Here is a 21,706-nt window from a genome sequence, read left to right as displayed (position 1 = left end):
ATTGAATGTACTAGTCCTTAGTTTGAGTGAACTAGTCCTCATGCAGGCTTTGGTTGAATGTACTAGTCCTCATGCAAGCTTTGACTGATTGTACTAGTCCTTAGTTTGAGTGTACTAATCCTCGGGCAGGCTTTGGTTGAATGTACAAGTCCTTAGTTTGAGTGTACTAGTCCTTATGCAGGATTTGATTGTATGTACTAGTCCTTAGTTTGAGTGTACTGGTCCTCATGCAGGCTTTGGTTGAATGTGCTAGTCCTCATGCAGCCTTTTTCTGAGTGCCCTAGTCCTCATGCAGGCTCTTCTTGAGTGTACTAGTCCTCATGCAGCTTTTGTTTGAGTGTAGTAGTCCTCATGCAGCCTTTGTTCGAGAGTACTAGTACTCATGCAGGCTTTGGTTGAGTGTACCAGTCCTCATGCAGGCTTTTATTGAGTGTATTACTGCTAATGCAAGCTTTGGTTGAATGTACCAGTCTTCATGTAGGTTTTGCTGAGTATACTAGTCCTCATGCACGCTTTGGTGAGTGTACTAGTTCTCATGCAGGCTTTTATTGAGTGTACTATTCCTCATGAAGGATCTTTGAGTTTACTACTCCTAATGCTGGCTTTGGGTGAGTGTACTAATCCTCATGCAGCTTCTGGTTGAGTGTACTACTCCTTAAGACAGCTTTGGGCAAGAATACTAGTCATCTTGCAGTCTTTGGTTGATGCCGTTATGTGGACGTTGAATGTACTAGTCCTCATATAACCTTAAGCTGAATATACTACTCTTCCTGCTTTTTTTGTGGTCATTTGATTTACTGCTTCATAACTCCCTTTAAGTGCTCTTTGACCTAACATTTGAGGCTCCCACTTATGAAACTTAGCAGCTCCAACTTTCCTTTCCTTCCCTGCCATTCCTAAATGACCAGAACCCTTGCTCACCATTTTTCTGTCATGCCCACCATGACCGAATTAGTAATATGCCGTTTCTTTGTTATTTTTAAATCAGTGTTATTCTACAACAAAGTGAATAGCATTTGGCATAATTGATAAATGATATATGCCCCAAATCACTTCATTTTAAAAATCACACAACTGGCATGATGTTCCTGTACTCAAAACATTTTAGGTGGGTAGGGAGTTGGTAGTGTAAAATTATGCCAAGACCAGATTCCATGTTTCTGGTATTATGTGTCTCACTAACCTAATCTCCTTGTTGACTCTGACCTCCCTTCCTAGCACCCGCTTCCTTCTGTCATTACAAGTCTTCCTTCATGCTGTCCTACTTCATCTCTTCTTGCTGAGTTCTCAAATGTTCTAGCCACAGTGCGGGTACTACTTGCATACACCTTTCCTCCCTGTCTTGCCTGCAACCTATTCCCCTCCCTCCTTGCCCCTAACACATGTCCATCTTTTTCTACCTGTTTCCCAATCCGACTTCATTTGCCCACACTGTGCTTCCATCCCATAATCCCTGTCCTCCTCTGACTTGGCTTGACCACAGTCCTTCTGATTTCCTCTCTTCTGTATTACGTCTGTTTCCACTTGCCTATACTCCACAATTTTCATAACATCCAACTGAGATCTGTCACCTCCTACTCCAAACTTCCTGTCTTACATGTCCTGTATCACAGTCTCACTACCAGTCCACCAATCACATCTATAGCACAGACTGCAAACTGCTGGCTCACCTGCCCTCCTATCCTCTACACTTGTCGCCCATGGCTCATTTAACCACCCTGCTTATAACATTTGTATAACACAGTTATGGTATGGCCTGGTACACCTTAGTACACTGTTAGCAAAGTGTTCTAATTAACAGTAGCAGATTTAGTTGCAAACTGGTAGCTCTTCTAAACTGGAGTACATTTTTTGGTAGAAAAAAACAAAGCTAACAAGAAAACAAAAAAAAAAAAAACAGATCAGTGCTGTGGGTGATGGAGTGAATACTAGTAGGTGTGACTAGACAAGTATCAGAGGATAACTGAAGGTCATTTAGTATAAAGTGGGTTAAAGAGTTGACAGGTATAAGAACATAATGACAGGAAAAGTTAGGAAAAATACATGTTGGTTTTTGTCTTTAGAAGGAAGTGTATAATTCAGAGTCTGTAGATTACAATGATTTAAAGACAAGTTATGCTACTTAACCCCAGAATGAAGTAAACCAAGAACAGTAAGGATTGCTTTCTACCTTAGTCTATGGCATTCAAAGTTAAAGTCATAAACCGATGGAAACTGAACTGTGTGTGAAACAAAGCCAATAAGAAATCAGTTTGAATGTAGTGTTGGTCTACTCACATTACAGTCAGTCAATACAAACTGCTCATCCAGTTCCTACATCAGAATATGACTATTTTAAATAAATAATGTGAATAAAATTATAATTTACATCTCAAATATTGATTGCTAGAATATTATTCAGTAGCATAACATAGTAACTAATTTCCATATCTGAAGACAGGACAGAAATCACAAAACACGACCAATAAGGAGGCCTGAGTGAATTCAGCCTACTATCTGCATCACTATTACAAGGATCACATATTCTGACTTTTTTCTGCCTTCACCTGCATTCTTTTTCTTACAGAATTCTCCTATAACTTTTCAACTCTCCATTATTTATATTAGACATATACTCCTAGTATCCTCCTACGGTTCCATTACAAATACTTTTGGGGGATGGGTTGCACAGTTATCCATTTTAGATCTCCCTGAAATCTTCTGGTTCACATCAGTTATAAGCATGTTTTAATGCATCTTGCCTGCATTTCTCGTATTTCTTCTCCTGCCACGTGTAGCTGCTATTGGTGTTTGTGCTTCCCTTTCTGTTGGTGCAATCATTGCTACCATTTTTTGTTGTACGGGCTCCATTCACTGTATAGTTTTACAGAGCTGCATGTTTCCTAAGCTGAAATACCTTTCCAGATAAAGCCTCTGCAGTTACAATTCACTGGCATTGCAGCAATCTTAATTTTAGCAGTTAACTATGAATATATCAACTTTACACTGGTTCTCCTAGTACACACAATATATTTTGTGGCCAGACATAATGTAGCATACTTTTAATTCTTCTTAGCCTTTTTCTTTGCTTGGTGCCACTGTCTCCACCTGATCCTGGAGGTTTGCTTCCAGTTTTTCCTCAGCTGTATAACTTAACACTGTTCACTATGAATCCTCCATTGTAGACCATAACAGGTTAAGGCTGTACCACCTTTACTTCGTGTTAAGCACAGACTTTATTGTAGACTTCAGCGCCATGAACACAATGGCATTTGTTCTCTGCTAATCCTAGGAGTGATGTCAGTTGGGTAATCAATAACCAGGATTAGGCCAAATAGCCCCATTTCTTCCAGTTTCATCTATATTGTTAAATTATCTCTTGTCACAGAATTACTCTCTAGGCTAACCTTCTGCTTATGTTGAGGCACATCAGCTTATCCACAGGTTTTCTTTAAAGACCAATACTGGCATATCCAGTGAGAGCTAGGGAAGCCACAGACTTTCTACAGCTGCATCACCCACCAAAGATTTCAGTTAAATTACATTTACCACTTGTCTGCTACACATTTACATTTTAGATTCTCTGTTTTGCATCCTTTTCTTTTGACCAAGTAGTAACCATTTCTACATGATAGCCACACTCTGCTTAGCTTGCTGTTTACCTGAGACTTGTAAGGGTACTGCCAGTCATGGTTAACTACCTAAGCAGACTGCAGAAGCAGCTTTGGAGTTACCCTACAGCTACCAAACTGAAGTTGTTTCACTCATTTCATCAGAACAAATTGAGATGACCAGGTCTTTGGAGTGATTTCTTCTAACCTGGATATTTGACTGTATACATTATTCATCCTACATGAAGATGTTCACCATGTTGCTGCACATTTCTCCTCACATTTCCATCCTGCAGTAGTTTGCATGATTATGTGTTATGCTTCTTAGTCTCTACAAGAGAGGACCCCCTCCAACAATTTTATGAGCAGCCTCCATCCACAAGCTATTCACCTTGATGTAGCCAGCTTTCTGATCATCTGTGCTCATATATGAACCCTAGTTAATGACAACACAGACAAATGCTCCACCGCTATGTTAGCCAGTCTGCAACAACCATCCTTAATTGCCAGAATACATTGAATTAGTGTAGATGTGTTTGGTGAAGTTGGCCTACTTGATTTTGAACCAGTAAAAATTAAGTTAAAGCCAAATGCAATTTCAGATTCCTTGACAACACCCAGTAGGGTAGTACTTCCTATGTTGCCCAAAGTACTGTCAGAACTTACATGAATATAAAGCCTCAACATAACTGAGAGTGTAGCTGAATTAAGTGGTCCCAGTAATTAAAAAGTATGTTTTGGTGTGAATATGCGATGACTTAAACAAAGCTCAGTTATGCAGTCCTACACGAAAGATTCTACCAACTTGTAAGATACAGCAAATAAGCTTGTTGATGATAGTGTTTTCCATGCTAGATGCTGCCACTGGATTTTGGCAAATAGCTTTAGACAAAGAAAGTCAAAAGATGACAACTTTCATCACTACTATAGGTAGATAATATTTTAAAAGGTTAACATTTGGTATAAATGTAGCACCTGAATCTTTCAGCTTCAAATGATCAAATTACTGAAGGATCTGGAGGGTGGTGATGCTGTCTTCAAACTCATAGAAGTAAGATGGTAGAATCTTTCATGCATGACTGTATCAATGTCCAAATATATGCATGATTCAAAGTTAGATGTAGCACTGCTGACTATCAAAAACTCAGATTTAAAGCCATGCCAAGACAGATGCTACTTCACTAAAACAGAGCTTCAGTACTTTGGCCACAACATAAGTGCTAATGGATTCAGACAAGCTGCAGGTAAAGTCAGAGTAATAGCGTTACAACAGCCATCTTGCATGACAGAGTTAAGATAAGCTTTGGGCACGGTTAACTACTTAGGCAGGTTTGTGCCAGATCCTTCAGCAACATTTCATCCTTTAACAAACTTGCCATTTTTCTGCAGACAGCCCCAGGCATTCAAGGAATTAAAAGAAATACAAACAACAGCACCAGTGATGGCATACTATGATGTCACTAATCCAGCAGCAGTAAGTACAGATATTAGTAGCTACGACCTCTGTGTAGCATGACTCCAACTAGATGAGAAGGTACATTGTGTTTGTTAACACAGAAAATTAACAAATACTAGACAGAGAATCTCAGAGATTGAAAATGAGTGTCTTGCAAGTGTATGTGGCATGTGAAAAGGTTTGAGAGTTTTGAACTTCAGGCTAATCATCAACCCACTTGTTCCACTAATCAATTAATATGACATAAAGTGCGACCAAGGTGCCAAAGACTTTGAATAAGATTATGAAGATTCAATTCCAAAGTAACACATGTGCCTGGAAAAGTACTAGTTGCTGCAGATGTGTCATTCTGAAATCATGCATGTGAGCACATATTATGTAATACCAACGATAACAGTAACATATGTGCAGGGCATAGTGATAACTAGACCACTAACTAGGGAAAGACTAGAAAAGCTTAAGGAAGCTACTCAGTACGATTAAGAGTCATAGGTTATTTGGGGTTTGTAAAATAGATAGCCAAGTTTTGGATACAAACAAACAGCTTATGCATAACTACTGTACAGTCACAGAGCAGTTATTAGAGTGTGATAGTTTGTTGCATCAAGACAGAATTGTAGCACCCCATCTCACTCAGCAAGCATGCTGCAGCAAATACACAAAGGTCAACAATGTCTTACCAAATACCATGAATGAATCAAATATTAGTGTGGTTGTGGTGCCAAACATCAACCAAGATATTATTAGCCTAGTGTTTAAGTATCAATTCTGTATTGTGCATGAACTATAAGAGAGGTGTAAGACACTAATGCTAAAACTGTTACCACAAGGTCCTTCCAAAACTGAGATGCTGACTTGTATGAGTTTGAAGGCAAAAATAACCTCAGTGGGGTTGATTACTGCACTTGTGACATAGAAATAATTGATGCAACAGTCACAGCTAGCCAAGAAAATAGCCAAATTCAAGATAATATTCTCAAGGTATGACTTAGTTACTGAACTGATTACAGACAGTGATAGAAAGTTTATGTCTGGTGATTTCCAGCAGTTTATTGCTGACTATAGCTTCAACCACCTGACTATAGCTTCACCCATACTATATCAAGTCCTCTCTATCTGCAGACAAATGGTAAAACTAGGAGACTCGTACACACGTAGATCATCATAAAGCTCTTATGGCACACCTAATTCTTTCAAACAGTGCAACCACATTTAAGCTTTCACAGTTAATGCTTGAAAAACAAATACAAACTGACCTTGCAATCATGGAGTCAAAACTTCAATCAAAAAGTTACTCCCTAGAATACAAGCAAAATAACCAAAAAGCCAACGTTCTGTAAAAAAAAAAAAATGACCGATTTGATTCTCACACACACACACACACACACACACACACACACACACACACACACTACCAGTCTTACAATGAAATCAAGCTATCAGCTTGAAATTAGAGGGGAAGGAAAAAGTGGAACACAGCAGGAGTTTTAGTGCAGAAAATTACTGAACCACATTCCTACAGTGGTGCAGACTAAAGATTGTACCATAGTTCAACAAAGTAAGTAACATATCCAACTTGTTCATGATTAGCATTATCCCTAACTCAGTGTTCTAGAGAACCAACCAAACCAATATGAGCTGAAAGCAACCCAATTCATGTCTAGTAAGGATGTGCCTCTACAGAAAACAAATCTGCTGCAACCAAACATTCAAGACAAGGATGGATGTTCGAGTATTCTCAGTGACGGACCATCTGCTGTTTAATAACACAAACAGATGTGTCTGTCCCTGATCCGACTGACTTTAAAAGTTCTAGCGCATGTCAGAATGGTGTATTCCAAAGTTTTACTTTTGCAGGTTCTCAAACCATTTGTAGTTCCAATTTAAGTGTTATTTGTCATCAGTTTCATTCACAAGAGCATTTTCAGAGTTTTGACACACTCATTGGCATAGTTAAGTAATTGCTAGTAATGCATTATTGATATTTCATAAATAACTGCATTATTTACTTTTAACATATGCATTCTTTTGCAGGATCAGTCCAGTATTTTAAGTGTGAGATCCATCACTTCTGCATCATTGTATTTCTCAATTTTGAAAAATTAGATTTTTCTCTTTAAGGGGGAGATGTGATCTTAAATAATAAAAGCTAATGAGGTGTCTGCATATTCTGTATATGTAATATAGTTATTGTCAATTTAAGCCTGTTGTATGGTGATGTTCTTTTTAAGAATAGACATAGCCCATAATCATTTGATATTCTTAAGCTATATTCAGTTAGATGTGAGATGCTGAAGTGTTAAAATAATTTGTGTTGTGCTGTCATGTTGTTACAAATAAAGGTTGCCTGTTTGATTAAACTGAATGTGTACCCTGATATTTCTAATTTGACCAATGACTATTACTGGGTAAACAGAATACATGCTTTGAAAACAAATAACAGTTATTGTGTAAGCAGCCTGTACCTGAGGTTACATCAAGAAGGCTTTCCCCCCATTGTTGCTTACATTAGTCTCTTCATAACAAGTGCAAGAAGAAAATTGCTTTGGGCAGGTTAATTGCATTTTTGCTGGTTTAATCTCTTACTTACTGAAACCCCAAAACCATTTTAGAAAACGACTAATTAGAATTTTTTTGTAAAGTTCCTCTTCAAAATGCACTTAAATTTCTATTTCTTAGGATTCCACCATTCCATTTGGTGACCTAAGTAAAAGATCAGAAACATTGACTAGTTCTTGTGCTCCTCCTACCATCTCCTTTTTTAGACTTTGCTGATTAGTAATTACTGCATTTGAGAATGTCCTTTTATAAGGTTATATGAATCTGATAGAGCCAGGGCATGGGGATAGCTGATTTCCTTCTGAGTGGTAATGTCCTAATCAGGTAAGCATTAAAAATTTACTTTTGCACCATAGGGAAGGGAACTAAAGCTCCTATGCTAATGTCTTTTGATTAAAATGTTTTGCAAAGATAGATAAAACCCAAATATATACTTACTTGTTAACTGCTGTGTGCCGTCATTGTTGAATACTTGAAATACTCATATGTGTGTGTGTGTGTGTGTGTGTGTGTGTGTGTGTGTGTGTGTGTGTGTGTGTGTGTGTGTTTGTGTGTGTGTAAATTAATGCTCTCACCATTTGTATTTTTTAGGAGAAAAGACTCGGGAATTCTGTCATATAAAGAGCATTTGCCAGTGGCTCAGTTGATGATTGGAGATATAGATCGGCCTGGATCAGAAGCAAAAGTGTATGTTGGACCACTTCGTTGCCAAGGAGATGGTAAGCCCATGGTTGAAATAGTTTAAGGCAGTGTTTTGCAAATGGTAAGACCAACCTTCCTGGGGAAGCAAAACCTTTTTCTTCAGATGTGTAAGATTTTTTGAAAATGCTGTGTACTTAAAATGTTAACTATTCACAATTTAGTATTGTTGCTGATTTTGATTCTGGAAGGCCTTATTTCCTTGATGAAATGTTTTCTGATTTCCATGGCATTGCCTAATCTGGATTTAAAATGTAGTTATGGAACACTCGTGCTTTACTGCTATTGAGAGTTTGTTCCAAAAATGAGGGAGTTGCTGAATGACAAATAAGTCTGTTTAATCTAGATTATTCATACTGTTCTGAAACATTTTTTTTGTTAGTAAAGGTTTGTGTTGAAAATTTGATTAACTTCATTAGTGCAAATAGCAGTGTCTCAAACAACCCATATTCAAAACATGAATTGTAACCTACTGCTGAGTAATCCCTAATCAAATAAATGCATACCTGTGAAAATTAATCTACGCTCATATAAGAAATGGCAATATCTATTTAAGCTTTTCATACAGTGGTTTCTATCATTTCAAGTTAAAATGTGCTAAGTTCTAATAAGATAAATGTTTATTACATTTTATCTGCACTTATATAACGAGGGAAGTCGATACTTTATAATCTCGGCTGACAAAAAATAAATGCTGATGATATTAAGCAATAATCATTTTAATTATAGCATATTTTACTTATGCTGTAAAGTCTGTTTGAAATAAATGGTCTATATGCTTCATAATGTCTTCATGTCTTAATGTGTTAATGTTAGCAAATAGTAATAAATAATTATTATTATTTTGCCTGTCAGCTATAGATCATGGATGTTGTATGATCACTGCTATATTATTTTTTCTTTCCATACTTGATATGGATCCTTAATATCGGCTGAATGAATATTCTGATGACTATAAGTTAGGTAGGATAGTTACCAACAGCAAGGATGCAGATAAATTTGTAAGAAGAGAAAGGATAATTTTTCTCAGTGTCATATTATTTTGTATCATACTGTGCTTTTCGTAGGGTTGCTAGATTTTGCTCTTTTTCCCCTGGGTTCTAAATATGTGTGTTGGCCTATTATTTTCAAATGCCTCATTGTGCCAATTTGTGTGTCTCACTATGCCAGTTTATAGAAATCATTTTATGTATAGCACAGCCTTCAGCACTTTAGTCCTCTGGATGCTTTACTACATTTGTATTATCCTTCTGCTTAATGAAATGACCTGGTTAGGTGCCTATTTCTGTAACTTTTCTATTTGTTAGATAATTTCCTTACAAGGCATTATTTATTAGAAAAAATATTACAGTGAATTAATAAATATAATGAGTAATGATAAAATCACTGTTCAGCCACGGAGATAGGAGAAGCTTCGAAGTTAAGATTTCTGACAAAAAAGCATTTAATAAACAGATTAAAATCGCAAAATCACAAATTAGCTGTTAGAGGACAAGCACTTTCAGCAAACTGCCTTATTCAGATCCATAAACAGCCTTTAGAGACAGGAGAATAAGTAGATCCTTTCATCCAATTAAGTTATTACATCATTTCCTGAGGCTTCTACCCTTAAGTAATGGTTTTAAAGAGACCATGCCATTAAGTCAAGGCTGCTTATCTGCTTGCCAACACTCTTTCTTAAACATCTTTGTGTTGAAATTCCCATCATCATCAAGTGAGACATTAATGTCTAGAAAATCAATCTCTTTGTCAGAATAGTGCATATCAAATTCAAGAAAATTTGTGGTGGTGTTTAGATATCTTACAAACTCAATTAAATTCTCATTGCTGTCCTTCCATAAGATAGATATACTATCCACAAATCTTCCTTAGTAGACTATATTCTCTCTCGAACTGTTGTCTCCTTCTGCAGCAAAGACCTTTTCTTTTTCCCAGAGTGCCATCACTAAGTTGGCATAAGTGTTGGCTTATGAGGTTACTGTTAAACTTCAACAGCTCCATTGTGGCAGAAATTGTAAACTCCTTTCTAGGGACTAAATAACATCACTATATAAATGTTTTTTAATGCTACAGATTGTTGTGTTATCCAAGCATCTAGGTTAAAACAGTTTCTTAGTTCCATCTGTACTGTCAGTAAAAAAAAAAAACTTGCTAAAGAAAATATTTTACTTTCAACTAAGTCTTCTATGGCACTTTATAATGCCTAGTAGATATTAATAGTCCTTTACCACACACGTTCTAGCCACAATTTTTTTTATACTTTACTTTTATTCTACATATTTGTTATTATCTAACATTACCTTAAAGGCAAATTCCTATATCCCATATGTCCTGTATTCTATACACTTGCCTCCTCAAAAGTAAAAGTAATGAGTGACTGTTTTAGTGTCACACCTGCATTTCTGTTAATAAATCTAATAATGATCATTTCAACTTCTAGAATACAGTCCCAGTTTTCCCACTTTCACATCCTTTAAACCCCCAGCAGTGTTAACCATTTTTACAAATCTTGAATCATTCAACAACCACACTCTTAAAATTACCCATACAAACCTTGCATTTTGACAGTTCTCATGAGATACTCTCCTCAAATGACATAATTCATCTTATCTTCAAATTACACAGAATATTTCAAACCAAAATCTAAATCAAACTACTTCCTCTAGTATGTCTTAATACTAGTCTTACTCCTTGGAGAAAATCTTCCTTACCTAAAAATTCTCCTCAAAGTTCAACCATCGCTTTCTCTAAAACAAACGTACCTTAACAGAAATTCTCTCATGATATATCAAATTAACTCAGCTTATTGGAGAATGTTTTATTTAATACACCCAAATTTGTTACTGTAACAAGCTTTGTACTTAAGAAAGACACCCCTAGACTAGGTCAGTTCATCCAAAGCTTGCATTACCTCTCTGACAACAGACCACAAAGAAGAACCAGTTATGAGAAATTCATATGATATAAAACTGTCAAACCTTGGTCAGCCAGGTACCAGCAATAATTACATTCCTAGCTGGATTGCATCTAAAATCAAGGCAAACTAATTCATACAACTTGCAGTGTTATGTGGTCTATCTGTCATCTCAACATCTACCAATAAATTTTCCAAACATATGTGGCTCCTGTTAAAACCATTAACCAACAAAGAAAATGTTGTTATCCTAGAAGACATCAGCAATAACCTCCTGGGTGCTTATAAAAATGAAACAATCAAGGGGCTAGCTCATCTTGTTCTACAATAATAAGTTAGTGAACTAATGAAATCCAAATAATTTTCCCAGACCCATTCCCTTGTTGAACCTTTATCAAGAATATTTCTCAGAAAATCTTTTTCCTGTCGATTTATGCACTTACCACAAGAATATATTTCCCTATCCCATAGTAAATCTAATGTCCTTCTTCTGAACTTTGATTAAAAGCTCATTTCTTCTCAAATACAATATCCTCAGATGTTGCCTCAATTGCTTTGTCTCCGTGCTATCAAGTCAGTGATCCTTACACCACAGCTGCATCACTTTCAGAAAAACTTGTTGTTCTCCTAAACCACCAGTTTTTACTGTTTACTAGATTTAAGAAAGATTACTGTAATGTTTGGATGATTAAAGAATGCTGTTCCCTCTTAAAATTCCCAAACATTACTTGATACATCTGGAACATCAGTCCCTCTTATCGCTTAAAATAAATTCATTTTCTCAATTTATTATTGAGAACATTCCAAAATAAACTAATTAATGCCGTAAAGCAGCATACTTTCATAAAAAGACAAGCATCCCTGTTCTTCAAAACATAGATATTCTTCTGGAAAGAAATTGACTCAGTCATTGGCATAGTCCCTACATCTACAAACTCAAACATATCTTTGAACGTGTGTGTGTTTGTGTGTGTGTGTGTGTGTGTGTGTGTGTGTGTGTGTGTGTGTGTGTGTGTGTGTGTGTGAGTGTGTGTGTGTGTGTGTGTGTGTGTGTGTGTGTGTGTGTGTGTGTGTGTGTGTGTGTGTGTGTGTGTGTGTGTGTGTGTGTGTGTGTGTGTGTGTGTGTGTATATATATATATATATATATATATATATATATATATATATATGTATATATATATATGTATATATATGGTTTACCTTTAAAATGTCCACTGCACATAGTCGAATGTGCATACTGCTGAAATGTTTCCGCGAAACCTGTACCTCCAAAACTTCAGTAAGTCATTAAAACATCAGGCATCAACATTTTCACCTGTGCCACACCTAAAAACAAGTGCTACCATGGGTCAAAAAGGGGGTGAGATTTTGCAGTTCAGCATATCAGCATTCCAGGTTTTGAGAAGACTCAGTTCGGAGTTCACAGAAGTGGTTTTGACATTGCGACCATCAACATTTTGAAGGTAAACCATATATGTGTGTGTGTGTGTGTGTGTGTGTGTGTGTGTGTGTGTGTGTGTGTGTGTGTGTGTGTGTGTTTGTGTGTCTGTCTAGTGTCTACTTCAAATAATCAAAGTTTCAGAACATCGGATATCACATTGTCAAAGACCAGGTGATCTAAGTTATGTGTGTGTATTTGTGTATATATCCCTAGGAAAGCCACCTATATCCATCAATATCATCCCCACAAACATTGCAAAGACTTGAACTTTAAACCACTCAAGTACATTTTAAAGAATGTATCTCTCAAAAATTCCTTCTCTGACATATGGAAAGCTGGCGCCATAAGTCCTAACCTCAAAATCTTGTCTTTGTACTCTTCAGAAAAATTATACCAAGACTTAATTATACTGTGACACTGGAATGTATTTTAGAAAAGCTCGTTCACTTTTCAATGTGTGATTGTATTCAAAAATGTAGTGACTTTTCAGATGCCACTGTAGTTTCTGGGCTGTAGGAAGATTATGACATATATCTTAACATTTATTGATGACATATTTACAGGAAGCAGTAAACATCTCTGTGCAAACTTTATATATCTTTCTATGGTCTTTATTTAGCAAATTACCAACTCTTTCCCACCGTTCTAGTTCAGACTGACTTTAGCTCTGAAGTCATTAACTTTTCATCAACTTTTTCAGCAACAGATCCATCTGTGGAAACATCTAGTCTGCATCTCCCCCTAAGTCCCTGATATATAAGGTGTCCTCCAAGGCGTGATTTTTACCTAACTCCTTTAAATTTCTTTCCATTATTTTTTTTTCAAAAATTAAAGATAATTATTCACACTGACAAGGTAATTACAGATCCCCTTTCACTATTATCACTAATAAAACATCAACTCCAGTAAGATATTTTCAGCTCCCAAATCTGGCTGCTTAGCCAGTGTTTATTAATCAAACCCAAAGAAAACAAAACCCTTATCTTCAGATCCAGGTCAAACTAAAACAAATCCTTGACACCTACCATTGCCTGATATGCTAGGAACCACACAGTCTATACTTAACAAATAGCTAGGCGTGTGGTTAGATCATATGATAGCTTTCAAAATAGTGTCCAAACCAAACCTAATCAAAACTAAACAAACTACTTTCTGAGGCATGGAATATCTTATGCTCTCTCTTTCTCTCTCTGTTTGGAGGCTAAATCGACAATAGGAAAAGGCACCCCCATGCACACCTAGAATATGATATTCCCCTTCTTTGTTCCACATCCCAATCTAACATTACTCACCTGCAAACCACAGCCAGCAAAAGTTCTGCTATTTTACATTAGTCTTGAGATATGACGGCTAATAATACAGTCCAATTAAAATCCAGCCCAAACTGGTACTTGTGTCTTTTAACTTTAAAATGCTTCATTCCAATTCCTGCCTTCATTTTTTTTCTTAGGAGTCCATTAAAAAAGATTTTTCCAGAACAAAATCAAACAAGAAAATTCAAGAAAAATAAACAAATGGATTTTTCCAGAGGGACATTCCATATTAACAAATATAAACAAAGTCAAACAAAAAAAAATAAACAAATATCATTGATCACTGATTTTTTTGATTGTGCAAATACTTTTATATTTTATCTTGTTAACTTTGAAATCAAACAGTTTTATTTACTTAAGTAAAGGAGGTTCTACCAGCTTGCTTTCATTTAAATTCAGTAATATAGTTGCATTATTTTAGAAAGCCACTGTTTTCCTTAGAATGCCAAACTAAAGTGTTTTTGCGCATTCAGTAAGAGAGTGCTTTGCTTTGCTGAGAAGGGCAAATGGCCAAAAATACAGATTTTTCTGAAGAAGCTTTTCACATGATTATCACCCCACAGGGCTTTCACTAAAAATTGTTAATTTATATTAGATTTCTGAGAGAGAGAGCAGTGAGCTTCACGTGTGTGGTCACAGTGCCACAAAAACAAAAATGAAGAAATTCAGTCCCAGGTTTCATTCAAATGGCAACATGTACAGATAGCCAGGATGAGCTGAAAAATGATTCCTCACTCCTAACCAGGCCAAGTTCATGCAAACTTCATCAGTTCATACGTTAAAGATCCTAAATGCTTAAAGCACTGTCTGGTTAAGTGATTTACTCGAGGTTGCACAGCAAGCAAATGAAAGCTGAAGGAATCAAACCATGTACTACAGGAAGTAGCTCATTAATGTCTTTTAGCCTTAATCCTCCATGCAAACTGCCAGACTGTGCTAACTGTCATAGGAATTAAGATTGGGAAGGATAGTGCATCACCATAACTTCCTTAACTTCCAACAATGTATAATAAATAAAGGCCAAAGCATTATGATTCATGATGATGATGAAGATGATGTTGTTGACAGAAAGCACCAGGCCAGGTCATGTGACCAGTCATAGTGCTAAAACAAAGAAGTGCAGCTCATTGTCCTTGAATGACCTATGGTATTCATCATTTTTTGGTGGGGGTACTATTTACTCTATCCAGTCTATGCTGCTGTTTGTCTAAGGCATTTGTGTAGGCTTTTAACTGTATGGCTGTGCTTTTGCTTTGGTGCTGTGCACTGGCACTCCATCTTTTCCTGCCCTATGTATTGTGTTCTGCTTCCCATGGTCCTTTGTCTAGGATTGAGACTGGTATATTTTCTTGCTGTTGATTATTGGCTAAACCACTGCTACTACTACCCAAGTCTAGTTTGCTGCTCCTTATTGTCATTGATAGTTTTTACCACCGTCTCTGATTTAACTTGTATCCTGCTCTGAGGCATTTGGTGGGCTGTGGCTATGGGACTGTGACCTACTTCCATTTTCTGCAATACAGCTTCTTGATATTTTATAGGAGGATTACTTTTTAACTACATCTGTACTGCCTTATTGTACAGGTAGTGTTGCCTGTGTCTGGGTTTTTGCATATGTTGTCCACCACTGCCTATGCACTCATAACAATAAATAGTTTCTGAAGCTAACCCCTTTATCCAAGTTCATCTCTAAGTGCCATGATTTCATGGTGTCACAGCATCATGTAGTAGGTGTGTTGACATATGCATGACACATGGATAAATCATGTTCAAATGTTCCACTATCCTAGCAAACTGCATGCAAGCTATGTTAGAAACCTGGGAGGAAACTCCCAGATATGCTCAGAACTAGTTCAAAATGATGTGAAGATTACTGATCCTACGGACATTGCCAACATACTGGCTGACAGGTTCAGTGCAAACTTCTGAGATATCTATACCAAATGATTGCAGCCCTCCAAACATCTCCAACTCCCAAGTGAGAACTGCTCTCTCCAAAACACAGCATCCATGGGACCTGATGGTGTGTGCTCCACGAACTCAATGAGGAATTAAACCCACAGCTAGGACAGCTGTTTAATCAGAGCCTTACCTCTGGATACGTTCAGGAGTGGCGCACTGCAACTGTGGTCCCACTTCACAAAGGCGGTGCCTCCACCGACCCTGGAAATTACCGCCCATTAGCTTGACAAGCCTTATCTGCAAAGCCATGGAGAGGATCATAATAGACCTCATAAATAAAGACATAGGAATTTGCAGACTTTGGATCCAACCCAGTTTGGCTTTGTCAAAGGCAGATCATGCCTCTTAAACTTGGTTGACTTTTTCGAAACAGTCACCAAAGCCATTGATGAGGGAAAGGCAGTCCATACAGCCTACCTCGATCTCGATACCCCACGGGTATCATTGAAAAACTCATCAGCTTAAATATTAACACATACATCACAAGATGGGTTGCAAACTGGCTGAGTGACAGAACCCACAGGGTCAGAGTTGCTGGCGCCATGTCAGACTCAAAGCCTGTCACAAGTGGTGTCCCACAGGGCTCAGTCCTAGGCCCACTCTTGTTTGGCATCTACTTCTCAAGTACAAGCAAACACAGGAGGGTTATGACAAAGTTTGCAGATGACTGCAAACTAAACACATCTGACACAGATATCCTTCAGAAGGGTCTCACAGAAACGGATAACTGGTGCCAGAGCCATGGCCTAAAGTTAAATGCCAAAAATGCATAGTCATAAAAACAAGGTTACTAGCTACCAAATAGGTGGCAATCCACTGAGCACAGAAGAAGTTATCAGGGACCTGGGGACCCAGGTTGATAGTAGTCTGTCATTCGACACCCATGTAGCTAAAGTAGTTAGGAAAACCTTCTACATTGCCCACCTTATCATGAAGGGATTCTCATCTAGATCAAGGGAGGTCATTGTCTCTCTACTCATCACTCATCAGACCAATGATTGAGTACAATGCCCCATTCGAATGTATCTGACCCGACACTTGCAGCAGCTGGAGAGGCCACAAAAGTTCCTCACCAAAAGGATAAAGGGTCTCAAAAATCTGTCCTATGCTGCCCGACTGAAAGAACTCCAGCTCTATTCAGTCGCTACCGCTTGCTCAGAGGTGACCTTTGCCTAACATACAAGGCCATGTCAAACCCAGATTTGATGAATATGCTTCACCTCAAAAATCTAGATCCATCAGAGCCACAAGCTGGAGGGATAGATTCATCACCCAAAGACTCGCTATGCTGTGGAACAAAATCCCGGTATATGTGAGGCAGAGCACCTCGCTGGCCTTGTTCAAGAGAAATCTTGACCAATGGATGGGAGATCGCAGATATACCCCAGGGATTACCTCAGTGTCACTGCTCGACAGAGGCACAGCAAAATAATGGGTATATTTCCCCATACTAAAGGGGTGGCGAAACTATGGGCTAGGCTTGTAAATGCCCTTGGGCAGATAGCCTAGTATGAACCTATGAACCTATGAACCTATGTATGTCACGCAGCCTCTGTCTGTAAATATGTCTGCCTTCCAAGCACCACAACTGAGCTGTAGTGAAGAATCCTTTTATACAAACATGTCTAACTAAAATGAAAGACTTTCAGATTTGAGCTTTCAGCCAAGATGTCTACAAGCCAAATCCACACTAGCATGCTGAGCTTTATTATTTTATACAGTTATTGTTGTCCCGTCCGTTTCTTCACTTACAGAAATGAAAGGAATCTGGCATAGCTAAAGTGGCATAAGCTGAGAATAAGCAGAGTGAAGTAAAATATATTTATACATCCAAAACATCGCTGAGCTAGGTTCATATTAATGAAAGTAAACCTGATAGCCATTTCTGTTTACAGTGAATGTCACAGAGAGCACCAAATTTAGAAGCAGAAAGCTAAAATGTAAATGCAAGGGGTAGTACTTTGTTGTCCAAAACAATTTCAGCACACTAAAAACATTATTATTCATAATCTTGCATTTGGACATTCTTCTGTTTCATTAATATGTACATGTGTAGTAGAATCAAAGGCTTTGGCAGGGTCTTTATAAACTCACACAATGCAGAAGCACTAGATAAATGAAATACCTCTTTCAAAATAGTCATGATATATTAGGTCAGCTAACACAAGTTATACAATCTATTTTTACAAACATTTGCCATTAATTTTGCAAACAAAATGTAATTGCTAGCTTGGATTGTAAGAGTATAGATATTAAGGCCACTAATATTTATTTATTTTATTTGATTATTTAGCAGGTGGTTGACCTGGACCACTGCAGCTCCTTTTCATTAAAATCTAAGTACAAAAATGTAAACCAGAATTCAAATCTAATAGAGTACAGCAATACACAAACGTGCAGTAAAAACAAAACATTGTAAGGAATATAGTTTTGTAGGGCGATTGCATACAAATGTAAGAAGGTTTAAAGAATGAGAAGATGTTCCTATGTGATAAATCCATTACATGTGTACTCATTCTGAGGATGAATGTGTACTTCAGGCTGTTAGGTGAGAAAAGCAAGGGTAGACAGCTGACAAACGCAGTTAGGGTGTGGAATCTGAGTAGCAGGTCCCAAGCAGTAAAAGGATCTGTCAGTGCAGACTACTCAAAAGGGAGAGTTAGAAAGTGTGACTGCATTAGAATCAGATGACCTGAGAGACCTGGGGTATTAATGAATTCAAATGAGGTGATGTTAAGGTGCTTGTATAGGAATGTGCTAGCAGGAAGTGTGAAGTCTTAGGCTATGTGGAAGCCAAAGTGTCTGTTGAATTACAAAGCAGTGATGGACTTGCTGTCCTGCCTGTTTCAGTAATTAAGCAGCACTGTTTGTCATTTTTGTATGTTACATGTAAAAATGGAGCTGATGATGGGTAAAATGACAAGGATGAAAAAACCTGACATAAAAGTTGATGTCTGTACTTTAGTTTCTTAAGCTTGGTAAAATATGTAGCAAAAAAAAAACAGCTTGAAATTGCAGTTATAAGATTTCCGAACAGTGATATGAAAATTGTGCTTGTCTTTTATCTAATTTGATATGTAATATGTGTGTGTTTCTACAGTATAAAAACATAGGTGTTTTTCTGTGAATTTTAGTACGTAGCATATCGAAAGGTTCAGTAATATTTCAGTCAGAAATAGCAAGGATATTTATCTAGTTTAGATGTTTTATTTAAGTAAGTCTAGTCTCTCAGCAACTGATTATTGTTCCTCTTCTCTGCACAACTATCTATATCTCTGCATATTTCATTTATTCTTTATTGTCTAAGTAAAGTTTTTATTTATTCACTTTTACAATCCTGGGGCTAGAGTTTATTTGTATATTATTGAATTTATGAGGAGTGAGTATTATTTAGAATTATAAGTTTCCAAGCTGCTGGCACCCACTATTAATTGACCAAATAACTCTGCAAATAAATGTTTATTATTTTATCTGGCTAAAAATCAATAGTGCAATTGCAGCTGAAGGATGTGGGGTATTGTGTGTGTGTGTGTGTGTGTGTGTGTGTGTGTGTGTGTGTGTGTGTGTGTGTGTGTGTGTGTGTGTGTGTGTGTGTGTGTGTGTGTGTTAGTAATAATTTGAAAGGTAGTTACTATGGGCGTGTGTCAGTGCAAAGCATGCAAACAGTGTTGAGCATGGGGCCTGGGGAGCTAGACCAAGACCTCAGCCCTGTAAGTGTTCATTATGTATTCCTAGTCCAGATTCGGATGTGGGAAGCACACAACTAGGACAGCAGTGCAAATTCCCTGTATGCTGTTGAGGTCAGGTTACATTTGCTGAAATGGTTGATAAACTGAATTTTTGTGCACGTTTTTACTTTAACTTGCTGTGTGTGACTTGTGACTTGAAAGACCATCCTTTGGTGATTTTCAGATTGACGACTGCGAATGTGAAAGTGTGATTTAAAAAGTGATAAAAAAACAGTTTATGGTGCTGGAGTGAGGTAATAAAGTCAGAGTTATTTAATCAATAGATGGTCAGTAAAGTTGAGAACTGTACCAGTAAGTTCCCCATATCCATTGTTTGATAAAATGTATTACACAGAAAGATAAGAATTAATTTAATGCTTTGAGAGTTAATTTAATGCTATGAACTTTCTAATTTTCTACTCCTGGCTAGTGAGAAGGCCACAGGCATTATCGTTGTGCTACAGCTGTCAGACTGCAACCCCCTCTAAGATGTTATCAGAGTAAACAGCATGGCAGCTGGCCAAAAGCCATCAGAGTTGGAGCCAGAGCCATGTCTAGGATCTGGGATAACAACAGCAAATTTTCACAGGCCAGGAAAGATATAACTTTAAACAGAGACAGACAAAGATATGTTAATAAAGCTACTGAGGGCAAAAAAGTATCACAGCCCCTATTAAATTTAGAATAAAGGCAATCTGAGCCAATCATTATTCTACTGAAAATGTATTGATCCATTTATTGATTTTTGGTAATAAATCCACTGTAATCATAAAATTGATGTCAATGGCCAAAGGTATTGGAATCAAGAAGAGGATCAAGAGAAGGTGGTGGGCAAGAATAAGAGGAAAAAGTGTTCAGGAAACAGCTCTGCCATCAGTTTTGGGTCAAGATTATGTGAAAATTCACAATCAGTAAGCTTGAATTATTAGATACAGATCAGCCAGGTAAGGCCATACTTTTATCACCATTATAAACAAGATAAGATAACATTAGCTTTGCTTAGCAGGTTAGCATAAATGCTAGTTTCAATCCTTGAACTTCTTCAGATGGATTATTCAACCACTAACACCATTTAAATACTATTTCAAATTTGAATTTGAAATAGTATTTAAATGTTTAGTGGTTGAATAATCCATCTGAAGAAGTTCCAGGATTTTATCTGAACGAAAAGCGCTTCATGCAATAAAGGTCTGTAGCTCACAGCGAAGGTTGCCTGTCGTTTATTTGGTGGAGTTGTTGTATTGTTTTTTCATGTATAAATGCTAGTTTCATTGTAGTGTTAATGTTAAAGTCAGCTGGTGAGAAGAAAACTCCAGGTATACTACTTGGACCCAGAATCCTGGGAGTTTTTATTTCTTTATTTCATTTAATTTCACTTCATTTCCTTTCCTTTGTTAATTGTGTAAATGAAATGGTCCTAAACATTGGACACTGGACCATTTTCAATCATGACCCAGGCCAGCTGCAACAACAAACATACAGCAGTGTGTTTGTGTGCATGTATGCAGTGTGTCTGTCTGTGTCTGTGTGTGTCTGTCTGTATGTCTTTGTGTGTGTCTGTCTGTATGTCTTTGTCTGTCTGATTGTGTCTGTGTGTGTGTGTCTGTCTGTCTGTATGTCTTTGTCTGTGTGTGTCTGTTTGTGTGTGTGTGTGTGTGTGTGTGTGTGTGTGTGTGTGTGTGTGTGTGTGTGTGTGTGTGTGTGTGTGTGTGCATCAATAAGAACAAACAATATGAATATATAGGACTGAACTATTACAAACACAGTTATTAGCTCAGTATTCATTTAGAAAGTGAAAATTGTCAAATGAATGTCAACAATATGAAAAACATTCACTGAGAAATAAGACAAAGAAAGCAATCGTGATTATGACACAGATGATGATGATGATGACAGTGATAGTTGTAATTATTTTAGTGCCTTTCCTTTAGCATTCTCCGCAACCTATAAAGACACTTATCTTGACTGTAATCCATTTATTGATGAATGCACCAGACCTTAAATGGCAGAAAGACAGCTTCAAAACAACAGCTTCAATAACAG

General features: G+C 37.3%; 1 protein-coding gene across 1 annotated transcript in view; it reads left to right on the top strand.

The window, feature by feature from the left end:
- Positions 1-21,706, top strand: part of CNTNAP2 (contactin associated protein 2) — a 7,772,136-nt gene that overhangs the window by 6,123,492 nt on the left and 1,626,938 nt on the right. Inside the window, exon 14 of the mRNA XM_044064985.1 lies at positions 8,197-8,324. Within this exon, the coding sequence (XP_043920920.1) occupies positions 8,197-8,324 (128 nt within the window). The remainder of the gene's footprint in view (positions 1-8,196; positions 8,325-21,706) is intronic.

The sequence above is a fragment of the Protopterus annectens genome, chromosome 3.part0, assembly GCF_019279795.1.
Source record: "Protopterus annectens isolate FY-2018-M chromosome 3.part0, PAN1.0, whole genome shotgun sequence".
NCBI classification, from domain to species: domain Eukaryota; kingdom Metazoa; phylum Chordata; order Ceratodontiformes; family Protopteridae; genus Protopterus; species Protopterus annectens.
This window is presented reverse-complemented; position numbering and strand designations above follow the sequence as displayed.